This window comes from Hetaerina americana, unplaced genomic scaffold, assembly GCF_022747635.1.
Source record: "Hetaerina americana unplaced genomic scaffold, ioHetAmer1.1.p SCAF_1, whole genome shotgun sequence".
NCBI lineage: Eukaryota > Metazoa > Arthropoda > Insecta > Odonata > Calopterygidae > Hetaerina > Hetaerina americana.
This window is the reverse complement of record NW_027286069.1, coordinates 70764999-70790026: the sequence shown is the minus strand read 5'-3', so window position 1 is coordinate 70790026 and position 25028 is coordinate 70764999. Positions and strand designations below refer to the sequence as shown.

The 25028-nt window shown below is 40.8% G+C and overlaps 1 protein-coding gene across 1 annotated transcript in view; it reads right to left on the bottom strand.

The window, feature by feature from the left end:
* Tsp (Thrombospondin) overlaps nt 1-25028 on the bottom strand; it is a 208796-nt gene that overhangs the window by 114306 nt on the left and 69462 nt on the right. The window contains exon 2 of the mRNA XM_071591250.1: nt 20738-20908. Coding sequence (XP_071447351.1) covers nt 20738-20908 — 171 coding nt within the window. The remainder of the gene's footprint in view (nt 1-20737; nt 20909-25028) is intronic.

The following is a 25028-nucleotide window of genomic DNA, read 5'->3' as shown; positions in this document are numbered from 1 at the left end:
GGATAACTTAAAATATCTCAAAAGTGTGTTAAGGACTTATCAGCGTATTTTAAGGAGGGATTGATGAGCATAATGTGGAATTTGTTTTTGGATTTTATGGAGGAATTCACTCAAATTTGGTGTCTTTATTCATAAGGAAAGTTGTGTTCTAAATTTTAAACTCTCAGAATAGTGGTAACCAACTAGTAACTTCTGGAGCCATGCCTCCATTTTCTGAGGCCGAGGAAGCAGAGAGAGTCAAATGTATGCATCGCGAAAAATTGTTCATTCTTTCAACAGTAATGTTTCGAAAAAACTACATCACCATATTGTAAAATAGAGAAAGTTAGCGAAAAGATTATGCCAGATGGAGTAATGAAGGCTATTATAAGATCAAGGTGGGCGAGTCGCTAGAGATTCCGACCAACTACAGAAGGGACTGAATTCAAAGTTCGGGTAATCCTTTTGGTCAATCTCATTTGAAAAAACTAAGCGGTGCGATTTTGTAGTGGTTACAACTTCGTACGAAACCCAAAGGTGGCCGGAGGGAAGAAACAGAACCCTCTTACCCTGAATTTGTGAATTTCAAAAACTTAGGTCTTTGCTGGGGATGTTCACCCCCCTCGGTTACGAAAACTTTTCTTCGAGTTAATGATATCCGTGATGATGAGCGAAATCGAATGTTAAAGAGAAATTTTAAGTATCTCTCCAGTGAATCAGAATTTAAGCCTTACGAGGTCCGAAGATCATTCGGCGAAACAATTTGTGAAGTTGCATTTGTTGAGGCTGTGTTATGTCATTCGCAGTGCGGTGGAAAACTCAACCGGATTCATTCCGCCGAGTCTTCGCCCACCATTGTACCGTGATCGTATTGCCCTTATTTGTCTGTAATACGCATTCTACTTTCTCTAACTTCAAATTTATGCTGAGATCGCTATTTTATTATTCATGTTCAGCACCAAATTTTGTCAAAACAGATAAGCCAACGCCTTGGGTATAATGCTATTTTATCTGTGAGATACGCTAAACATTACACGATTCGAATGTCAACACATTGCGCGATAGCCGTGAGGCCCTCTGGCCGTTTCGAAGCCCATTTACGGACGGCTCTCAGCTTGCCACCCCCGGGGTTTGTCAGCTATGTCACTGATTATTAGGTAAGATTCCAATTCTCTCGCTGACCCACTTAAAACCCAGTTAATCTGTTGGGTGGGCAACACGTTAGCCGACTAGGCCGAAGATTGTGCGCTGGAAATCCTCCCTGGATACGGATATTATGTTGTCATGATTTATTTTCGAGATTTTAATTCAGTTTGCTTAAGGTGTAGCGCATTTGGCCGACGGAAAGCAACTGAATACCATTAGTTTCTGGGTTTACCTTTACAAAATAATTATGCTCCAATTATATCGGTAGTGTGAAAGTTACTTATGATGATAATTTTGATAAAATATATATTAAAATAAATATGACGTAATTTAAAGGTGGTCTAAATTTTTGTGATGATGTATGACAAAGAAAATCATTCAAGTTAAACTACTTTGGAACATAGACAATAAACTACTTTGATATGATTTATGAATGGATCATATTTTTTTCACCGTAGACAGCTTGTTAATTAAAGATAAAAAGATATTTGTGGGCTGCACGAGGCTGAAGAATATTGGTGCCAAAGTAATTAACTTTTGGCAATATATTTTGATTCCTTTGAATTCACATGGCCGAAATAGGCTAATATACATGCCATGCAATCGACGTTAATCGGAAAACCCTTGTAAATTTCAATATAAATATTACCGCATTCCACAAGGTAATGTGTGATATCAAATTATTATCTCCTAGGCCACGTAATGTGGTTCAATGTTGATCCAAATTATGGCGTGATGATACATAAATAGTGTATTTTAATTTCTTTCGTTCTCCTTTGCTTCCAAATTACTTCGTTCTTTCAAGAGGAAACACTCTTCCTTAAATCTAATAAGTTTTTCCAAAAATAAGCAGACATTCTTAACTTCGATTTTCTACCTTTTCCCTTGAAGTGAGTGTGAACAAACTTGAATGTACTTCTTATATTCCATTTAATCCTCATTTTTTATGCTGGGAGATGATTTTTTTTGCATGGAGCTAGCCAGTCACTTAAAATATGCGCCACAGGTCGCTCTCCTTAATATGAAACACATTCCGAAAAATTAATTGATTAAAGCTCACAATTTTGATCGTAAAATTTACATTTGTTGCTGACTTTTAAGCGACGTATGAAAATTAACTCTTCAAATCATTCGGTAGAACCTCGTGTGTAGTCCTGAACGTGCACTTACTTATAATACGAGCGCACTCATTCTGGGGTAAATGGAAAAGGAATACATTTATTTGACGGTGGCGACTTTTACTGAACTCTCGTTGAAAAATAAATCCACGATGAATTTATGGCGATTCACAAAACTAATGGATGGAAAAGCTCATCAGGATATCTTTTGAATATTTTCTCTCAATACACGAGGAGAACCCTAGACAAACAGCGACGCTTGGAATTACCTATGGATATAATCTCTTTTACCATATGCTAAAGAAGTATTATGTCTCGTAACTCTTGCTTAAGTTTTATTTGACAGTACTCTTACTATTAGGAACTCCGTGTTGGTAGTTACGACATACAACGAAGCCTACAAAAGAACTGAGTGGTCAAGGGGTGACTCACTCGATCCCTCGTTCAAAATTCACCGAGTGTGACGTACCTTTTGTCGATGTCGTTGACATTTTGTGTTGTAATTTCACTATTAGGGTTACATCTGAAGTGAGTGGCTGGTGTGTGGATAGAAGAAAACCTTCCAAGAAAACATTTGGTGGAGGTCGGAACCTCTCTCGGATGGAGAGACGAATGTGAGTGCGGTTAGAGAGCTTAATGACGCGCCACTTGCCGCCTCCGTGGCATAACTGGGGATGGCCGGGGGACACGGGAAACAAATCTTCCCTGCATTTGAGACGTCGTCGATGCAAATTGGGACCGCGGTCCGAAATATGTAGGCCAACGGCAGTTTTACTTCTTGGCCTTCCATCTCCGCCACTGGAATTTCGACTCACTAATGCAGCACTTGGGGCAAGTTATGATTCGCGATTACGGGTCCCCTTTCCGGATGAATTAGTACACTAACAGCACTCTGTTGCGGTCACGTCAATGTGGAAAACATGGGAAGGCCTCAATTTTTTTCTGAGGTAGCGTTAAAATTTCCTTATAACGCCGCCCGCATTCGATCATCTGATAGTTGAGAAGTCCACTGATGACATTCGAAACTTTTCCAGAACTCAGAAATCCTTCATTTTATGAATCACTGTGAAATGCAATCCCATGGTATGACATTTAGATGTAGAGTTATAATGAATACAAGCGTAAATTTTATAATAAAATGCATATGTATGCTTTCTTCTTATAAAATTCATAAGTATAAAACGTGTTGACCGTGATACATTCTTCGTGACTAATTACCACTGAATGAATATTTATTTCTTGCCTATACACTATTCTTACTTACATTCTTTAAATATTACCCTAAAAATTTAGAGAGATAAAATTTTCAATGCGAGTAGGTTTAAATTTCGCAGTAACAAATGCAACGGACCTACTTCGGGAAACTGATATCAAAAGATCAAAAAGAGAAAAATTAAAATCCTTGTTTCGGAAAGAGAGAATGTGAAGTCATATACTATATTTCGAGGAGTGAAACTAGAGCAATTGGGATCCTTTTTCCCCCTGGGTATAAGTATAAGGGGTTGGGGGAAGTTCAACCTAAATCAAGCAAAGGGAAGCTTAGTGAACAAGGCGTTCATAAAGAAGAGGCACCTATCATGTTTAAAGAACACAAGGATGTAAACAAGGAAGCAATTCCTCAAAACTTTCGTCTTGGAGGACGGCACTCGGCGGATCAGAGACATGGAACATTGGAAAAGTGAACCAGTAGTGAAGAGTAGAAGCCTTTGAAACATGGTGCTGGATGATAATGCTGAATATCAAATAGACAGAAAAAGAAGTATAGAGAAGATATCATAAGAGTGAAGGCCATCTCGAGAACTCTATGGCAAAGAGGAACTAGATAGATTGGGCACACCTTGAGGCGCAATGGATTAGTTAGAAATGTAATAGAATGGAATATTGAAGGGTAAATCCTCCAAGGAAGAGAGGCAGGAAAAATTAAGGACGAAAGCAGAGAAGCTATCAGGGGTTGACTATGAACACCGAGTTGAGAAAAATAGAAGGCTGCAATAAACTGACTTTAAGATCGAATTAATGATGGTAATGATGATACTTCTTCGTGTTTTTTTAGCGTTGCGTAAACTTTTCATGCGGCAACACACAATAAGAAACTTCACAGATTAGAAATAATTCTCCTTAAATAGAACTTGAACCCGGATCCCCTCGATTACCGACTGAGTGCTAAAACAGTTCACCTGCCGAGGTGTTCTCTGTTCTGTGAATTTCTAGGGGCTTAAGAGGATCAAGACGTTATAACGAATTGACGTGCGTACATTCAATCTTAATCCTTTAAATCTCCTATAAATTCACTTCGAAAGGAACACTTCGGTAGCATTAATGATCAAAAGTTCGGCCAGAAATCGAGGGGGAAATGCGTTCCGAGTAACAGTCAAGGCGACTAGTTTTTATGCCGTACAATTTCTACACTTCCGAGCTCATCAGCGGAAATCTTCGATAAATTTACTCCTGTTACATACCACGATTCTATGAAGCCATATAATTTTTTACTTGTTTCTTTCCTGAAGTTAGAAACAACTTAGATCGCCAAAGAAGGTTTATGTTTTCTGTTCAACCCTTAATTTCGGAAGAGGATGTCACAATCCAACATTGTTAGTTACAGGAAACTCGGGTCACATTTTACTAAGGTGCAATGCGATAAAGGCAAAGGTGAATATCAACAGCCTAGGATTTTCATACAAACTACCTACTTGATCTACTCTTAGTCTTCTGCCAAATTTAGCAAAGGACCTAACCAGTCTCTTCGTGCACCATTTATCTCATTTCTTTGCTAAATTGTTTCGGTCATCTAGTGGAAGGCCATGGCCAAATTTTAAGCAAAACAATAGATCATTACCTAGTGTAGCGTCACTGAGCGAGTGTCCATGGCCAAGGAAGGACGGGTCGCGATATATTTTGATATGAGATCAGGAGTCGAGACATCTCGGTTTAGTGGAATCTGACGTAGGAAGAGGGTGAAAAATGATGTTAAAATCATTGCGGGGGTTGGAGGCCGAGCCGGCACGGAGGTGATTCGCGCCTGCGTGTGCACGATCCGTGAACTTTCTGAGGCACCGAAAGGAAAACCTATGAACGTGCACGTTAATGGTGCTCTTCAAAACGATTTTGGTTTGAATGTAGACTGCAAGAGGCCACGGTTAATATTTTATCCGTGCCACCCAACCTCGCAATTAATTTGCGCTTACGCTAGAGTTGCACGAGTTGTCGCGGAGATGGCCTTGAAGGAAGTCATTATTTCTCCTTGCGATTCCCCGCCCCTTTTCCTCAGCAAGCACCTTCAAGTTTCACATCTCGGTGTCATATCATCATCATCATCATCACCAACACAATTTTCGCATCCGCTCGCCACTTACATGATGGAAGATTTCGTGAAATGTACCTTGATCTTGCCAGGGACTAATAATGCCTTAAAAGAAACGTAAAAAATGTAAGAATCACCCCACTAAAGGAAATGGCCATCCAGTTAGTCAATCGTCTTTGAAAGATTTGAAATTGCATCATTTCACGCCCTCCGGAATGGAGTTACCCTCCCAAGTTCTGCTCATTAATTTTCGCGACTGGAATGTACAATACTTATGAGGGTGAGAGAATTTTTGAAGTCATGAAAAAAGAAAATGGCCATTTATCGAATAAGCGCTAACCTCTGTAAAGAAGATAAGAACGCATTAAGTTTTACAGGTCACAAGTGCTATTTAATGAAACCCTCAAAACTTGCATCATTAGGCATCCATTTTCATGTCGTGTTTAACGTCACGGAAGAGATAAAACGTTCAGACAAAAAAAACACTGACGTTCCATAATTGGGTGTATATTCTTTCTTCCACTAGTTTTTTGAAGTAATCGGATGAGTTCCATGATAATCTAATCATTTGGGATATTATGATAAAAACGCAGTACAGAGTTGGTTCCACAGAACACTCAATCAGAGCATTTTATTGTCGAGATTTTCCAGCTAACCACTGCATGATCAGCCCTTTATTCCATTCCTTTTCCTCAGTTCGATTAATTTTGATTCCCTTTTGACGGGCGGCGTGTGCTTTGAACTGGTTAACCAATGGATTAGGCGAGCGGATAGGCGAGGAGGATATTCATCAAATCGAAGTAGCGAGGTGATGGAGCTAAGTGGGTTAGCAGAGGGAAAGATTCCCGGATAACTGTCATCGGGCGCTTGTTCGTAGAGCGCGTTCCATCCATCTAGGTATCCATCTGGTCTACCCGCCCTCATCCCCTCCTCGCCCTAGTTCCTCCGATGGCCGGCGCCCTGGCGTCTCCTTCTTCTAGGATTAGCGCAACGGAGTCCTCGAAGCCTCGTCCCTGATCGTCTCACCCGCCGTTCGGACCTCATCCTCCTCGCGGAACAACAGAACGGGCGATTTCCCCCACATTCTCCAGATCACTACCGAAAGGAAAAAAAACCAACGCGTTGATGATTCGTACTTGCACTGACCCGGTTACATCAATTGCCTCATTCACTTTCGCCACTCCGCGACAAACGTGCGCGAGGAAATTAGTACCGTCTTATGTCTTCCTTCATGCGAGAGACCCAGACTACGTAAATAAGTAAGCACATATCGGTCCAGGGCCGAACGGGATGAATTTCGCGTCCCGTCCTCCGCACTTAATTTTCGCGCGAGACTAGCCTTTTTCCGCTGACCGTTTTATTGCTTATCCACCGGCTCTGTGCGCATAAATCACTTGAGTCCAATGAAAGGAGGCGTGGAGACCGTGTTATATTCGACTGCACGGCTCAATTGCCTCCATATCGTGACTGCATGCGAGGGGCGTGCTAAAGATTAACGGGGCACCGTGTACTTGATGTCTATATTGTTTTGACAAATGAAATGGCTTTTAGACGAGTGATTTTCAAACTCTCTATAAGACGGCGGCTCTCTTAATGCTTTAAATGAGCACTGGGCTGATGACGTGGTCAACCACGTACTTCGAGTTAACTTGTGCTTAACACTGCTATTTATGGATGACACCAGATGAACAGGAGATAACGCGTACTGTGTCCTTAAACTCGTATGACTGTGTATCTATTTTCGCGGTATTCAAGTATTGGAATGGAGTTACGTCATTTAACATGAACATGCATGAGACATTGAATATAAGCCAAAAAGCCCCAGAAACAAAGGAGTTGGAGGTTTAGACACATTTTTCATTTCGTTGACAGCCTTATTCAGCTCAAAATATTTGGAGGGGATTTTGGAGGACGGGCTTCGACCGTGAAATTTTCGCATCTCGTTAAATGGGTCAAACAACGCCCTACATCTGGCGCCAGACTCGCTCTCCATAAAATTTTAATTCATCCCTCCTCGAGAATTGGGCCTCTCCTCAATGTATCTCTTGAGATTTTCGATGCTTTATGAAGACTCATCTGTAATCCTTTATACTGTATTTTCTTTCTTTACTGGGCCATGACAATCAGGATTTGGAACATCCAAGGAAATACCCTTCGCTCGCATGACAAATGCTTTATTTTTACACCATATGACTAAATGTTTTCGTGCACCGAACTCATGAAGGTAAATTAAGATAATTAACATTTGGGAAAGTGTAGCTTCTTGTTCCTGTTTTGTAATCTCAGATCTCACACCGAAGACATTAGAATTATGCTCCAGTTTACTCACCAGAATGAAAAAAGGAAGTTGTTTGGTTTCTAGTGGCTCACAGCCTAGAGGGAAAGTACTAGAATATAAAATTTTATTCAATTTACCCTTAAACTTTGGAGATTTATAGATTAATTAGATTACTAGTCACAAAATGAGATTAAATTAGATTACATGTACTCATATATAATTATTTGATTATTTCTGTGACACTTGTTTACATATTTTTCAGTTTGAATATTCGGTAAGCAAAGTTTGCGAACAACTATTTTTTAATGGATTTTAGCGATTGTAAATTAAAATCTTGTACATGCTCACTGGCTTTTAGTAAAAATTTAGGCAACCTACGGTTTTTTTCATGCTATAGTGTTGTAGTAGGGCTACAAGGGACTTAAAATTGTAATATTGGTGAGGGCGGGATGCAAGGTAGTAAAAGACACAGGGGACTCAAGGTATGGTGGATGAGGAGTGCGGTGGGATTATCAGGAAACGTAGGATGGCAGAATCTGACTTCTTAAACCTATTCAATTTCGACTCTTGCAACTTTTTCCCGACCTGGCGTCCTAAAGGTACAATCAGTATATGCGAGAGTAAGACGCCAGTAGCCTTCGATAAAATCCCTGCGATCTTCATGCGGGGGTTCAGGAACCACTGGTGTGGAGGAACTAAGTAATATGAAGTCGGGATTTCGGAATTTGCCCTCGAGCTGATTTTCGGAACGTTGGTAAAAACCTTCGCATGAAACTCCGCGATAATACAAGCCCACCCTTAGGACGGTGTTTTGCACTTGTGATAACCACATCCAAGTATGAGTCTGAAAAACGTTCGCCGCATTTGGAGCTCGAGCACGGGTTCTGAATGGAAAACAATTGAGATGTTCCGAAAGAGCCCCGTCGAGAGAGACGCTAAACGTGGATCTCCCATGCTCCGTGAGGAGTGGGATTAAAATGTTGCATCTCTGGATTGTCTTCGCCCTTCCTCTTCGGTCTGTCTGTTCCTCTCTCCCGATATTATTCCTTTCCTTGGCCTAAATAACCTCTTCTCAATATTGTGTCATCCTTGCTATCGGAATCCGGAGGCAACCACTAATTCTCTTCACCTATCCACAGACGGTAAAAATGACCTAATCTCTCGGGCCACGGCGGTACGGTCTGCATTTAGAGATATCGGCGCCAATCATGCAGGAGACAGCGATACAACTCACTCCAATCCACAGGGGTGCTGTATAGAGCACTGTAATCTTGTAGCACAGTCAAGTAGTCAGAAAGAGCCGTAGAAATCATTAGCCACAGTGTTCAATTCTAGAAGCCAAAGATTACCAAGCCCGTTCTACGGTAAGAGACATTGAGATCCTTAATCCAACCCATCTCCTCTCCCTACCCCATCCCCATGATTCGTTTCGTTTGGTTCGGTGGAAAACAATTTACAGCGGCGGAGAAACGAGTGATGGGATACCGAAGAGTGTGGCGGACGATCCGCAGCGATGTGCCGCCCCTGCCTCCAATTGGTACTGCATCGCCGCGGCACGGATTTCGGGGATGGACCGCGAGAAAAAAACCCTCACGCCTGCTCACCACTCCTTACACCTTCCCACGGTACTCGATTGTCGAACCGAGGCTCACTTCTTCGTTTTATCGTCTCATCAAACGGCCATTTGCGTGCCTGGCGGCGGCTTTCATCGAACCAGACATCTCCCTCCCTCGAAGGGTCGAAGGTGCGAAACGCGGAGGTGTCCGACAATCCGGCGCCTCGAGAAAAGCACTCCCGGCGCTTCTCTCGGCTCTCTCACGTGCCATTTCATTGCCGTTTGCCCTGTTCCATCACTCCCTCCCTCCGCCTGGAATCCTACGTGCAGCATTTCCAAAACCGTGCTGTGAATCCCCTACCTCTGCAGGCTGTGTTGTTACCTCCATGCTTGGGGCTAAGTGATATTTGTAGATAGCGATTAGCAAACAGTTTTTCCGATGCCTGAGGCTGCGTCATTCCGTGAACGTATGAGGGTTAGGCATTTTTATCTACAAAGTAAATGATGAGGGATAATTTCTCTTGTCCCAGAAAATAAAACCTAGAAACGCAACATTCTTGTACAAAACTTTCGCGAGTTATCTGTAGAACATATTTTTATATTGCTAGAGAGCATTCGGTTTCGTTTGTGGGTTGTTTATTTTTGCATTTTGTCCCTAAGTTTTCACCTTTTCGCTAATTGTTTGCTCGGCGCCAACGGTTTGCGGGGCTTGATTCCTTGCGAAATCTTGGAGGAAAGAGAGCGATTGCTGACAGAATACGTTCAATAAAACCGCAAATGTAATAATTGCACTCTTTCACACCATCTAATCATGTTTAAAAGTGCTTTAATAAAATGAAAACAATTTATTTGAGGAGTTTAGTCATATTCCATAATTATTGCCTGGCATCCGGTGATAATAACGTTTGTAAATATGATAATAAAACCACAAAGGAAATGGAATTCACGTCTTGGCTTACTGCGGGCTATTCATTCAAATATCGGAATTTATAAACACTGACTTGATAGCTTCACCTAATGTCTTTTATTTTTTCCAATAATGGAGATGGATTGAACAATAGGGTGTGATAAGAGGAAAAGCATCATTCCATTAAATCAATTTTCAGACGATCAAGGGTTCCGTAAAAGCACCTGTTTAGTTTTTACATTGCTATGTACTTGATTTTATCACATTATTTCGAACTTTTGCTGAAATAAGTATTTATTTAAATTTATAAGAGTACGGCTGGGGTGAACTCTTCCCATTATATTAAATTTCGATCAAATGGGTAAGCAATCTTCAAAATAATTGGGTAGAAAGTTAACTTCGAATCCTGAGTAGTCTTAGAGAGAGTTTTAGGTCACCACACGTTTTAGCTTTAATAATATTAAGTATTAAATTTTTACATGCGCATGCCATCGGATTGCTGAAACGTAACATTTTATCAATAGCGCGCACTTTCAATTTTTTACAATTGATATAGTATTTGGAGTAGATGAGACCAAAAAGGCGCCCATACATAACCATTTTTAATGCAAATGGGACCTATTTATGGATTTTGGTCCTATTTCCAAAGTTTGGCAACAGGTGCGACGCCAAAATTTATGATATTTTCAAGGTAAACCCCTTATTCAACCAAATATACTTGAATTTTGAAGGTTTAAAAAATCTAAACCAATATTTAACGGTGATAAATAAGGCTTAAAACAGACAGATTTCATCCCACATAATTTCTTCTATTTTTTTTGGTGTGCATGCCCGACAGGCAGACACGAAGGCGGCTAGGCTGGCAGGACAAGTTTAAAATAGTAGAAAGGAATGCTGTATGCGGTACAAAATTGTTGAAAATTAGCTATAATAGCTAGTATTTATTTTCATGAATTTGGGTACAGGTAATTGATCCAAGTCCTTGATAATTGTAAGTTTGGCATTCTTGCAGAAAATCCCACGTCGGAATTCTGATTATAAAATTGTAGTTGTACATACATTGTAATTTATTTCAATCAGTCTCATCGCCGAAGATTTTGGGTCGTTGAAAACTCACACCGAATTCATTGATATCCAATTTTAAATGCGTAGGCAAAACTTTCATGTCAGAGTTGAATGGAAATTGCAAACTTCTACGCCGGAATGGGACGAAGATGGATGGGAGTGGGAGAGTGATTGTGGGGAAGGGAACGCGAACGGGATGCCCAGGTTCGGTCAACTTCTTCCTTGATTCTCTTCCTCCCGAAAAACGTGCTAGGCGGACGAAACGAGTTTTTATAGCATTTCGCGCGCGGGGATGGGGCGTTCTGGAGAGGGAGGGGGAGAGAAGAGAGAACGGCCGGAGAGGGAAGAGACTGCAAGAGGGTAGTAACGGAAGGCGTTAAGGAAAGGGATCTGGCTTCCGTGTACATGCGTAATGCGGGGAGAGAGGAAACGAAGACGTGGGGGAGATTTTTTAGCGGAAAAAAAACCTCCTATTGGAAAAAAATTTGGATGTATTCCAAAACCTCACAACAGCCCCGGCGAATCCTTTAATTTGCGATATTTATTTTTCATCATCTTGGAGATATCTAATTGAGCGCTTTATGCATCGCGTAATACTGTATTTGTGATATATATATATATATATATATATATATATATATATATATATATATATATATATATATTTATATGCATATATATTTAGTTATTTATTCCACTGATGCTAGTCATGTAGCTTAATTCAATTTCCCCATTTGTTGTAATAAAAACTTCATTTTATCAAAACTTTTGTTGGGAGGAGGTTTAATTGATCAGATACAAATCACATGCATATGGAAGGCAGGGTCTTCCGTTGGGTCAGGGAAGGATAGCTCCTTTCCCATCCCAATCTCTGTAATCCCCATCATCAACTATTTCCAACGACTCTTCCTCTGTCTGACGTCGATAGGGGGAATCCACCGAAAATGCCGAACTCTGGATGGCTGCTCATATGAATCGGGGCCTGGTAGAAAATTTCACGAACACATGATGAACAGATAGTTTTTAAAATTGAAACGCCGGATACTAAATGTTTCGCCATATTTAAGGAAAATTCAATATCTTCAAATATTTAGAGGAGTTTTTAAGTTCTTTTGAGTCCTGATCAAACACAAAGGCCACAAGCATTCCTCTTTATAAATACATGATCAGGATGTATTCACAAGATTAAATCGAGGATTCCGGGCTAATAACGTAAATCTACTGATGCATTCCGGTGCCCCCTTATCACTGTGTCATCCGCACCCTTTCTCCCTTCTTCCTCCCAATTCTTCTTTCTTCACCCATCGATTTTTCGCTCGTCCTTCGTTTCTGTTTGCCTCTCTTTTTGCCCCTCGAAAAGTGTTGTCCCTTCTTTTCTTACACCCTCTCTCTCTCACACACACCCCACTCTTTTCGCTTCGTCCTTCGCATTCATCAAGATCGTCCCTTCTCCACTTACCCCATCTCGATCGCAGTCAAACCCATCGCTAACCCTCCCATTTCACACGCCCAGCTTCCTCCCACCGGCGCGGCGGCCGCACCATTATACCCTCCCTTGCGACGCAACAGCCGTAACCTCCCGAAATAGCCAATTTCCACCACCTTGCAAGCCCACCCACGACACGAGTCAAACGGTAGCCTGCTCATTACTCTCTCGGCAAAAGGATTCGCTCCATTATTGGAATCATTCGTGCTTCCCCGTCGACAAAATTTACTTTAATACATGTTAGTAGGAGATTTTGGTCATAAGTTCTCTCAGTGGCTAAGTGTGTATCGCCCCGTGTAAGGCAAGTAACTAATCCTAAGAATAGAACAACATCCATGCCGAGGGTGACGATACAACCACCTGCCTTCGAGTTGCTGGGCCGTCCCATCAAATTATCTCTGCGCCTTATTATTTTCTCAGTGTAACCAACGACTAACGAGGCATATGCCTTTATCGTAATGAGAAATCTTCTGAACATACGTTAATTTCTTAGGGTGAATTTTAATTTTTCGTGATCAATGACCGGGATTAATAATTATAGACATTGGTGTTCTGTCAACACTGACTTAGCCCTAGGCTAGGTTTTTTATGGAATATGAATATTATTTTAATAATTAGCAATGAGAACCAGTTGTACAGCAGTAGAAGTGTTATTTTTTTAAACCGCCTGCATTCAGACTTCAGGCTGCCTCATCAAATCCCATCTTAATTTGTTGTACTGTTTACTTTGTAGGACATTAAGGAACGTAATACATCCAACTCCATCTACAGGTATTGTTATTTTAGAGAGTCCGTGACTCTTGACTATGAGAAAAACTACGTTATGTTTCAATTGAAATCGTAAAACGTATTTAAAAATGGAATAGTTTTATGCGTCTACATCCACGCCCCAGCAAGCCGCCACGATTGAGTGTGGTGTGGGGATGTACCCTGAACTTTTAATATTATTAGTGATTAGTACCCTACTGTTTACTCTTAGGGTAGGGTTTAGATGCTATGACACCAAAATTTGTGTAGCTGTGGATATATTTGGAGTTCTAGGGGCTCAACCTTTGCTATTCTGTGACCACGAGGAACGATTGTGAGTTTTTAAATTCCCTCGTACAGGAATATACGTATAAGTGTGTACATCTTTTTTGTCTTCGTGACATGGCGAGGGCTTTCGTTTCAAGGTCTCGATCAATGTTATTCTCGTTTCTCTTTCCGTTTTTGGAGAATTTCTGGGTTCTTAACCACCGCTTTTACTTTCTTTCTTAACGATTAAAAAAATCTGAAATGCACAAAATGTATGTACCCTTAAATTTTATTTTTATTATTATTAGTAATTAATAGTACACTGTTTACTCGTTCTGTAGGCTTTAGATGTGCACGAACTAAACACACACCTATTATTTATTAGCCTCGTCTGACAAGACACAACCTGACATCTCACGCTAAACCCTTCTCAAATTCCACATACATTCTTCCTCCCATCATTCTATCCAGTATGTCTTTTCCTCCACCTACCGTGCTAGCCTTGCGTTCTCTCTTCCATCGCAATTTCCAACATTTTATCACAAATAAGACTGCTCTTCATTCACCGTCCCTGTCTGATTTGGATTTCTGCCCTCCTTACCAAACTTTCTGTATCTATATTTGTGCAAAATAATTCTTATCTAATTGTAGATCTAAAAATAATCAAATAAATGTAAAATAAAATATTTGTATTTTCTACATTTTCCAACAACCTAGATTATGTATCTTGAGGAGTCTTGTTAAAGTAAATACGAACATTCTAACCCTAAGTATGTGCCCTCTTAAATGCTTGATGTAAGAGATACTCGCAGTTACATAAATTTTTCCGAAGCACTAAATTTGATCCCATTTATTTCGTATATAATGTCATTTCTCCATTTTTCCAAAATTTCATTATTAATTAGTAACTAATATTAAATTACATACATAATCTCTAAAGATTTCCAAATATATTAAAATCTTGAGATAAACGCGTCCATAGCCAGACTCGTCATTGATCTCTAGCTGTAATGGGTGTATGGAAACTGTTTCGTGATTACAATAACGATATGAGGCGTTTTTCTGAATTTTTTGTTTCGATCACATATCTTCTTATAAATCGTTCAGTTATTGTAGTCATAGCTTTGTATTGTAGCTTTTAATTCCTCTTATATTGAGCGCCTAAAGCGGCAGAAATCTTGATGCAGTAACTGACAATTTGATTCCCAAGTTACTAGTTATGAAATGGATACATGTAGCTATAGAGTTCAAAGTCATTCGGCCACAGAATGCGAAATTTAGGATTATTCTATAAACTAGCGAGAGCTATTACAGTAATAGGAAAATTGCTTTGCCAGACACCAACAATGATGACCTTTTTCCATGGCTAATACTTCGAAAACGACTCTAAATTAGTACTCATTCCACCTCTCATTCTTCCCTGATTTCATCTTAAATATCACGTTGGGGCCGAATTTCCCCGAGCATCGTAGTGGCTGGAGAATCAGTGAAGGAAACGCCTGTGCGTCTTTCGGAAAATGTTTGTAAGGAACCACTTGGAAAATCGTGTTTAAATCTTACCCAAAGTAGACACTTTGTGGGTCCATAAAAATGAAATATCTGAAAGAGAAATGTTTTTGGGATAAAAATATTCATTTGGTGGTTCAAAGGAGATTCACGCCAAATAATTTCAGAATGGCAATGATAAACTCGAGGGATCCGATTTCGTGGAGGCTTCCGAGACCAAAGCCAGAGGAGAACTAATTCATTTTCCTCATTCATTCGGTATTTGATTTTTTACTATGCTGGGAAGTGTAAGTAACTTTTTCATTTTCAGTAGCTTAATAAAAACTCAAAATATTTCAATTACGGCAGATTCACAGTTGACACTGATTCATGGTTCATTTGGATACTAATCGTTTGGACCGATCAGTTATTTAACTATTCCATCAATAAATAGCAACAAAGAGAAACAAGGAAAATTAAACGTCCATGTTGGCACCTGAGTCGTTAAGGTGTCATACTTATTATAAACTTACACATTGTCAACATTGCCCGACCGCGGTAGGGTCATGTTCGGGTAAAAATTAGTCTGGTGTGTATCCACCCCCTGCCACATACCCTTACGGTGGCTTACCCCCCCTACATAAATAAATATAGCACCTAAATATTTACAGGGATAAAGATCATCTTACTCTGCATTGAAATTAATCCAAATTGTATAATGGCATAAACCCAAACAAGTTTCATATGCTCTTAAACCACATTTAAAGGTTTACCCTTTCACCAGACACCACGGATGTTTGAGAATCCCTAATCCTCACCCTAGTGTCTCTCGCAGGAATTTGCCTCACCGAAGACCTTCCCAATTACCTTGGTTGGCTCTTAAGTTCCCCTTGGCAAAACAGCCAGCAGTGCGTGCAGCGAATGACGTGCCCCATCTGCAAATTCCCGAACCTTGCCGTCAGAGGGACAGAGCGTGACCTCGGACTGTGTAATGGAGGCGAGAAGAAGTCACTTACGGTAAAGCGCAGACGGTTGGGCGTTTCCTGCCTCGTCGTGACCCACCCGGAGATAAGGTATCGCAAGCGACATCACCCCCACCATTGGCGTGTGTGGTTCTTCCGTAAAAGAAATGGAACGAGTCCCGCATTTTACCATAATATTTTTTGCACCTCAGTGAAAATGAAGAGAGATTGCTATTCAAAATTCATACACCTCTTCAATGCAATGTTTACATTCTCTAACGTGCTTGTTAATATCTGTTTGAAGCTTATCTGCCTGATTTCAGTGGTGATCGCTATCGTGCGACGCTCCGGAGAGCTGACGTCATTTGAATTCTTAAGGAAGGTAGTTGTTAACGCAGGAGGCGCGCCATGTTGAGGCAATTTTTCATCGTTCACCGCAGATGAGTAATTAGGGGTTGGGCGGCATTTAAACGGAAGAGCGGGGAAATATAGTATACCTTGTTGGGCATTCGCCTACTCTCGGGCTAAGACGGAAAATGCCAACGAAAGGTGATCCACACATCAGATGGATGTCACAATGAAAAATTGCAGTGAACCAAATGATTGCGTCATTAGATTATTAGCAAAGCGTACTATAGCACCGAAAATACTCTATTGTAACTTGGAACACTTAATCCAAATATAAGTGTAAGTCAAACGAATTGTTACGTTAGCGAATAGTCCTAAGCCCACTTTAAATTGCTGTGAGACCTTGTACCGCGTACCAATAAGAAGGGAAAGATATCAGGAACATTTTTCTCCTGTACACAATTTGTGTTCACATCAGTGGAAATTATTAGCGCAATTCATCCAAACTCATCGTTTAACTTCAAGTTGCGCATTCAAATTGACGTTTGTTTTTATAATGGCTGGCGTCTCAACAACCCCTGCGATACGACTCTATGGAAGCTTGGAAATGTATGCGCAGATGCTGGTGCACCCTCAGTGTCTTCCCCATCACAAGGGATACATGTTACACGAAACTTCTGAGTGGGAAGGCGCAGCTGCCGTAGTGAGGAGTTGGACTAGAGGGAGGAGGAGAAGAACTAGGAGAAAAATCAGTGAACGGCTTCGAGCCACTGTTAACAAAAATGTGTAAGCAATCGAAGCAAGGGATCGAGATGGTGCGGGGGCTAACGTACTGGCTTCCCACCCTGAGGGCGCGGGTTCAAATCCCGGCGGTGTTGAATATTTTTCAGAGGTATCTCGATCCCTACTTGAGGTGCTTTGTGGAGGGCACTGTGAGTGAGTACGCCGTCCGTCGGATGGGACGTTAAGCCGCGGACCCCTTGGCGCCTTTCGTAAAGAGTAGGCTAATGCCGACGCCGGGTTTCTCTCCACCCTTCATCCTTTCCTGTCCTTCCCCTATGGCGCAAATGACCTTAGCTGTCGGTCGCCTCCCCTCAAAACTACTACTACTGCAATCGAAGCATCTTAAAGATTGGTGGGTAAGCTGTATAAGTGTCTAGCACTCATCATGTATATCTGCATAGGAATAAAATGAAGGAAACTGTGATGAGACTAACACGATGGCCAATGCGACGGCTCTTAACGCCGTCCCGGGTTTGACTCTTGGAGTGGGGGATTTTTCAGCGACTTCAATGACTATTGTGAGCCAAGTGCGGTGACCCGTTGGTTGGATGGGACGTTATAACCATACGTTAGCAACTTGTAGACTATGTAGACTAGGCCCGGATGCCTTGCTTTGGATGCGATTTTTGACATGGGAGACTCCATTGGAGGTGCCAACGCTTGTGTCTCCCAGGGTACATAAAGACGTAGAAGACTTCTTAGAAGCTCTCAGTTGCCCAAAGGCCGTATTATTCTCATATTTCAACTCTTGTCCCTCAGAAATCTCCTTTGCGAGACCTTGGATATCATTCCTTTACAGAAATTGCTATGCATATTTAGTTGTCGGACATTCCCAAAGCCGGGAGACGGTTATCAATTCCGGTCAAATGCTGGTGTTAGCTTTCACTCCAATCCTTCTAACTATTCCCAAAAGGTCACTCCATATCAATATACAGTTTTGAAACCACTTTCCTATCGGCGGAGGTGGCTTCTAATATCTCGTATGCTTCAAAACCAAAGTCTGCAGTAGTAGATAAAATATAACCCTAACTATAAGTCCGATCTTCGGCTGGCATGAGCAACACCAAATTCACAGCGGCAGCTCCAAAACAATTGCAAGCTTATTCATGTCCCTGAAAATTATTCCAAAGGTTTCGCAATCATATCATTCTAATCATCTAGTTTCCCACTGTTTGCGCCAAAGGTACGAGTCAATTTAATAAGATAACAACAAAGTGAAAGCGAAAACATAAAAAATAAAAAACGCTCAATCGTAAGTAATTTATTCATGGAAAAAATGAGAGTGAGCGGCTGGCAGCGCTGCTGGGCGAGCGGCTAGGTGAGGGTAAGGTATGTCCCACGTTTGGTTGTTGACATAACTATCGACCACAAAAGCCTCTCCTCCCTCTCCCATGCAGGACAGCGAGACTCCAAAAAGGAATGAAGGGAAGAGTAGAACCTCCCCACCTCTCTCTGCCAACGGACGCCCTGCCCGCCTCGACTGGTCATGTGATGGAGCGTCCTCGGGGTCGCCCCAACCGGGACGCGGCTTTTGACGGACGTGGAAGCAAGCCCCTTGCGACGATGATTAAGCTCATCTCTCCCGGCTTGGCATCGCATAACTTCAGGTTCGTCTTGTCGAGCGATTACTCAAAGGACTCGGGGCAAATGGATTGCGCTTTCTTCCACCTCACCTCTACATCTCCCCGTTTCTCTTTATTCCTTCGACACGCTTTGATCGCCCGTGGTGGCAAATGTGCTTGATACCCAAGATAGATTTAAAAAAAAGATGATGATTCGAAAGATCTATTTGGTATCTATTCGGCGGTTTGGTCTTTTTGGGAGTCCGTTGAAGAAGCAAGAGGGGAGAAATAAAGATTCGGCCCTTTCGGACCAGTCCATTTCCTACGGAAAGGTCTCCATAAATTATCGCATTGCGGAGGGATATGTCACTTTTGGAATGCGTGTCGTAGCATGTTGGTCGAATGAACCTGTCTCTGGGTCTTGGAACGTCTTAGTTGGGAGCACCGCTGGGAAAGTGGATGGATCTCGATGAGTAGTTCATGTGGACACATTTCTCCATTCCTGTTGGATTTGGCTCGTGAATCGAATAATGGCTTCCAAGAACAGTGATGTGAAGTTTAATAATTTTAGCCTTGAACCTTGGACGAAATACGGAGTTATTCTTTCTCCTACAACTCGAGGGTGCATCTAAATGCTTTTCAATGACTTTCCAGAGAATTGAATTGATTTTAAAAGAATCATTTCCATAATTTTCAATTGTACTTCAATTTTTATAACTTTAAAGACTTTTTGTGATTTTATGGATACATCCTTATGAAACGCACGGTCTCCATACCATAACGATCTATGGCCTCCATACCATAACTCTCTAAGAGGATGCCTGCTGTGGCGTTTTTTTCGGAAAACGTTAATTGGCAGATGATTCTTGTTTTACAGTGCTCTTAGATATTGTTTGAATGAACATTGTAGCATTTTAATATCTCCAGATGTATCATTATTATTAATTGGAAGTTAAATATGGAATCACAGGGATGTTAATTTTTTGTACTACTTATGAGTTCATTTTTTTCAAAATTATTTGCACCAATGATTGCCGTTTCACCTGACATATTTTTAATTGGTATTTTTTTAAATGGATTCTCTATCACTTTCTTTTTTCTTTCTTTTTACTCGAGAAGATAAGTTCTTAACAATGTGCAACATTTCGGATTTGCAATATTCACTCGCCCCCATATTCTCCATTGCAAGCGCTAAATATATAGAAGAGTCTTTATTTCCCTTTCGGCTCAATTAGGAGATTATTAGGTGGTATTATTAGACAGCCATTTGGTTAATTTAATACCGAATATTAGAATATTAGTCTTTGATAAACAAATTTCGCTGACTGAAAAGACGATTAATTAATACTTTGATTTTTGAACGAATTAAAGGTTAAAACAATGGCATTAATAATTCCTTGAGTGTATTTCACAACCATAAAATTAGAGAGTACATCACATTAATTGGTCTAAGAAAATATTAACGCCTGCTCATGATCTAGAAACAAGTAAACTCAAACTTTTCTTCATCCAATTTCATTAATTTTTAACTTCATTACCCGTTCTTTAAAATCGGTGACGATTTATTAACCATAACATTAATTTTTTACGATATTTCAACATTTTAAGGTTATCCATTCTGTCAGGAAACCTAAATTCAGATTTTTACATGTCGGCGGAATTTACAATGTCCAGAACATTGTTCCGTGATCTCACGGAGCCGACACCCAGATCCGAATCAATTTTCCTTAAATTTCAAGTTTACTCACATCTCTTCGATCTCCTGTCCAGCAGCAGCATAAACTTCTGCTGCGAGTTGGGGAAGTCCACGACGAAGAGCGTCTCCACGTTGCCGCGCATCCGCCTCCGGGGTTTGAGGTGCTTGAGAGTCACGACGAACGAGTCGGCGGTGACCGCCTCCTCCATCTCCCTCGACGACTCTGCAGGGCGAGACGAGAGAGAAGAGAGCGGTGAGAAATGGGTGCACAAGGTAAGGGACATGCATGCATGCAAGCACAAGGCATTCACGGGAGAACACTTCTCTTTTATTTTTTGTCCGAACGATAATGTCGTTGGCGCAAGACCCGTTGCACTCCTGTCAGACTCATCAAGCCAAGTGGTTAAATAAAAAAACATTGAAACAGTAAAAAATAAGGATTCAATAAGATGAGGGAATAAGGATGCATCATGTTTTACCACAGCAACAAGGGTGTCTTTGTGTCATTCGGTATTTATTCGCATAGGTCTTTCGGATGGCGGGGAGCAACCATCCCTTCGCGCAAATTATATACGTGCATGAATATGACGAACGTGAGAGTCGCGTAAGTTTAGCTTAAATTTTGAAATGTATTTTTGGAATAAAAAAAGTAAAATGAATCTTTTAATTTCCCTTAGTTTCATCATCAGCTTGAGTCTACGGTTCTTGAAAAACGTTCGGTACCTTAATTGGAAACTATCTTATTTCTTCACTTTTTGTGCATATGCTCTCATATTCAAATGAATTCCAAGTAAAATAAAATTCCTTATTTTTCCTAGGACCTCTTAAAACTTATGGTATTTAATAATCTCTAATATGGTAGGCACAATGCAAAGTTACGCACTCCAATACTTACATGAACATTGTAAGCCATTTGTATCAAGAAATCTTTAATTCCCATTGTAATGGCTACCTTAACTGATACATACATTTTTTATCAGAAATATCAACTACAAGGAAACTTTTTCTAAATTTTCGAAAATTTTTACTAACATCTAAGTGGTTCCATAATGGATGTATTAATTTCGTGAGGCATATTTTATCCATGATCCAAGTCCCACCCACGCATGTTTTTTAGTGGTGATTATGCCACGGGCTCGGGCTCAACTTATACGTATCCTAACTACCATAAATGGAACATAGTGAGAGACCTCAAGGCTGAGGAAACCTGAGGATCCCTATACATCTACGACGTCCGTCGGTTGAATAAAGGTTTTATGTTTAACAACCTATAATTAACGTTTTCAATTCGACAGTTAAATTTGATTCGTCCATTTATGGCAATGGGGCGTGATTAGACAGACTTAAAACTACCGTGTTTCATGGGAAATGAAATTATTGCTATTCGACAGGCTAGAAAAATTACTAAGTCATAAGCATCCACGCTAAAGAAGAAGAACCATCTGTTCTCATGGCCACTAGAAACATATTGTATCAACTCCTTTCAGTCGATTGCTTTTTCTCGATGATAAGGATATCGTGTAATTAGTAACTTGTAAGCATGGCATTTCGTAGGTTGGGGAAACGTTTTCAAGTTCTCTATGCTTAGCGACTGAGATCGCTTGCATGACTTACTATTATTATACGCTAATTTTATACTGATATGGCTGCGGAGGCGTAGTAATTGTGATTGTACATTCATGGCAGGTGACCTAATACCCCCCGCCACCCGCTTTTGCGACGGTTAGTAAGATACTATGTAGATGTATATTAATACTACGCGGTTAAATTGTGACATTTGCGATTAAACAAATGTCAAAATGAAGAGTGGAAGAAATTAGGTAACGCCTTCAGCCAACCGTTTCATTGATGAAACAGGTTTACGTCCCATTCGAGGGACTGTGTTAAGTATAGGAACTGTCTTTCATAGAAACCCTTGCAGAAAATCAAGACATGGAGCAATCCCGCTAAAGAAAATGAAATATGGGTCATGCACTTGGTGTATCAGCTTATTGGCGTCCCCTTTTGTCTGTTAATACGCCAACGCAACAGCGGAGTTACGATTAGCGTAACAATGATAGCCCTCTACAAATAGAGTTTTCGTGTTCTAACCTCCAACCCCCAGCTTAAATATTCTAAAAATGTTCAAGTGCATTCTAAATACGCTGATTTTCCTAACCGGTCGTCAAAAGAAGCTTGATTTCCGAAATTTTTCATTCAAGAATTCCGCACATTGAGAAATTTTCGAGGACCTCATAGGTCAAGAAAAAAATAATAATTCTGCTTTAATCCCTATGACATTCATGAAACGAATGTGTAAGTAACTACCCATGTTACTCTGTGTAGGCTTGAGACTGACAGTACAGGGAATGGAAAATGACCCCTTAAATTGCTTGGTTTTAACATACACAGGTCGTTCAGCGTACCTAGAGTCAAAACATTTCCAATCGTGAATCCTTGGCCAAAATACGCCAAGCCCGGTGTAATTTATGCCACTTAAAAACCGTGTCTGAACGCTAGTATGCGACTTAATGGAAGTGAATGTAGGGAGTTCTTTTTGTCGTCAAGAGCTGATGGCAGGTAATGAGCCACCTCTTGACCCACGTTCGCTCGCTCCCTATATCCTCCCCACTTCCCCCCCCCCACACTCCCTCCCGCGAACCATCGGCCGCCTCATCACGCCCGCCTTCCTCGCCTGCTGGGAAACCTCATCAGGTGCTCGAAGGTAGCAAGGGGTCGGCGGGGGGTAATTGACGGCTCAATAGACAATGGAATGGGAGGTTTAAACCGGGGAAGTCGTCTGCTGGTTGAGGGGGCGCTCGCCGATGATTGCTTTTTCCCCTGCCGTCGCCTTCCCCCTAGCGCCATTCATTCACGCGCTCACTCCGCGCCGAAATCTGACGAGGAACAACCCCGTCGTGTCAATCAGCGAAGAGCCTGATTAAAAAGCAGCGCGTGCGAGTCTTCACGAGAGGGATCTACGGAGGCGTGCTCACCGCAATATGCCCCAAGCGAATACCTAGCAATGGTTAACTGGATGAGGTAGCAGGTTGGTAGGCACGGTAGAAAAGAGTTTAGTTAGGTTATTTTACTGACTGAGTTCTATGCTGGTTATACAATTTTAATATCGGAACTTATTCATAGCTAGTTTAACCGATGATTTTACTTCAATGTAGCCATTGCATTTTTTCAAATGCATACGCATTATGGAGATAGTATTCACGTAAGGTTTTAAAAGTTGACATTGAATTTGAGTATATTTCGCATTAGCTAACCTGAGGAAGGATACTTACAAGTATTAAAGTTAAAATTTTAATTTTGTATAGATGGGCTGTATTCATTTGAGATTACATCATTAATAATTTTGTTATTTCATGGATAATTAGCCAAAGAAAAATATGAATCTAAATTAAGTCGATCAGGCAACATTACAACATAATTTTGCTTAGATCGCTTTGAGCAAATTTTTATCTGATCGTTTAACCTATTGCAAAATTTATTTATCTAGATTTTCGCTATTATCACTATAGTTGGAATCAGTTCATCACCACACTTGTACAATTTTGTCTTAGTCATCGCAGCTTTGACTCGCTTTTCTTGACCTCCCTTCAGTTAGAACACTTGACTCCTTTTATGCTTTCCCATCTCCCGAATCAAAACAAGTCACCCTTTTTTCTAGCACTTCTCCGTCTCCTATTCATTGTCGCTCACTCATGCCTGGATCACAATCGAGTAAGTATTTTTCACTTAGTTAATGACATAGGACGACTGGTGTCATCGTCTGAAGGGATTTTGTAAGTGGAAAATATCAGTCTTGTCATGAAGTATGTCGGCGTCTTAAATTTGCTGTTTCATCATCCCTCTCTTCAACCATGTACTCGAGAACCTTCGTTTCCAAGAAACGGCGGTATCGATTGTTATTTATTTTCTTTCGGGCATGCTGGCCAGTCCTAAGTCTACCGAGCTTGTTTGGGTTTCTAGCGGCCTTGGTGGTCGATTTTATACAACTTCAATGGCCTACCCACGAGTAGAACTAATATCTCTGAGTTAGAAACTAGGAATCAATATTACAGTTATGCCCAATTTCCAGAAGAAAGTAATGATCTTTCGGTTTAAAAAATGATCAAATCATGTACAATAATATCTCACCATCCGTTGGAGTTATGACGTGAAAAGTACGTGGTCGGAAAAACCAATTGTCACGAAATTTGGAACTGAATGTAGATCCGGAGCGTAAAATTTCGCATCAATTAATACCGGTTGTTTAAGGAGGAACAGTTGATTTCATACCCATTTTCAAATAGAAGTCCGATTTTAAAGCATCGCTCAAAAATTCATTTCCGCGTAAATTCATCCTCATTTGG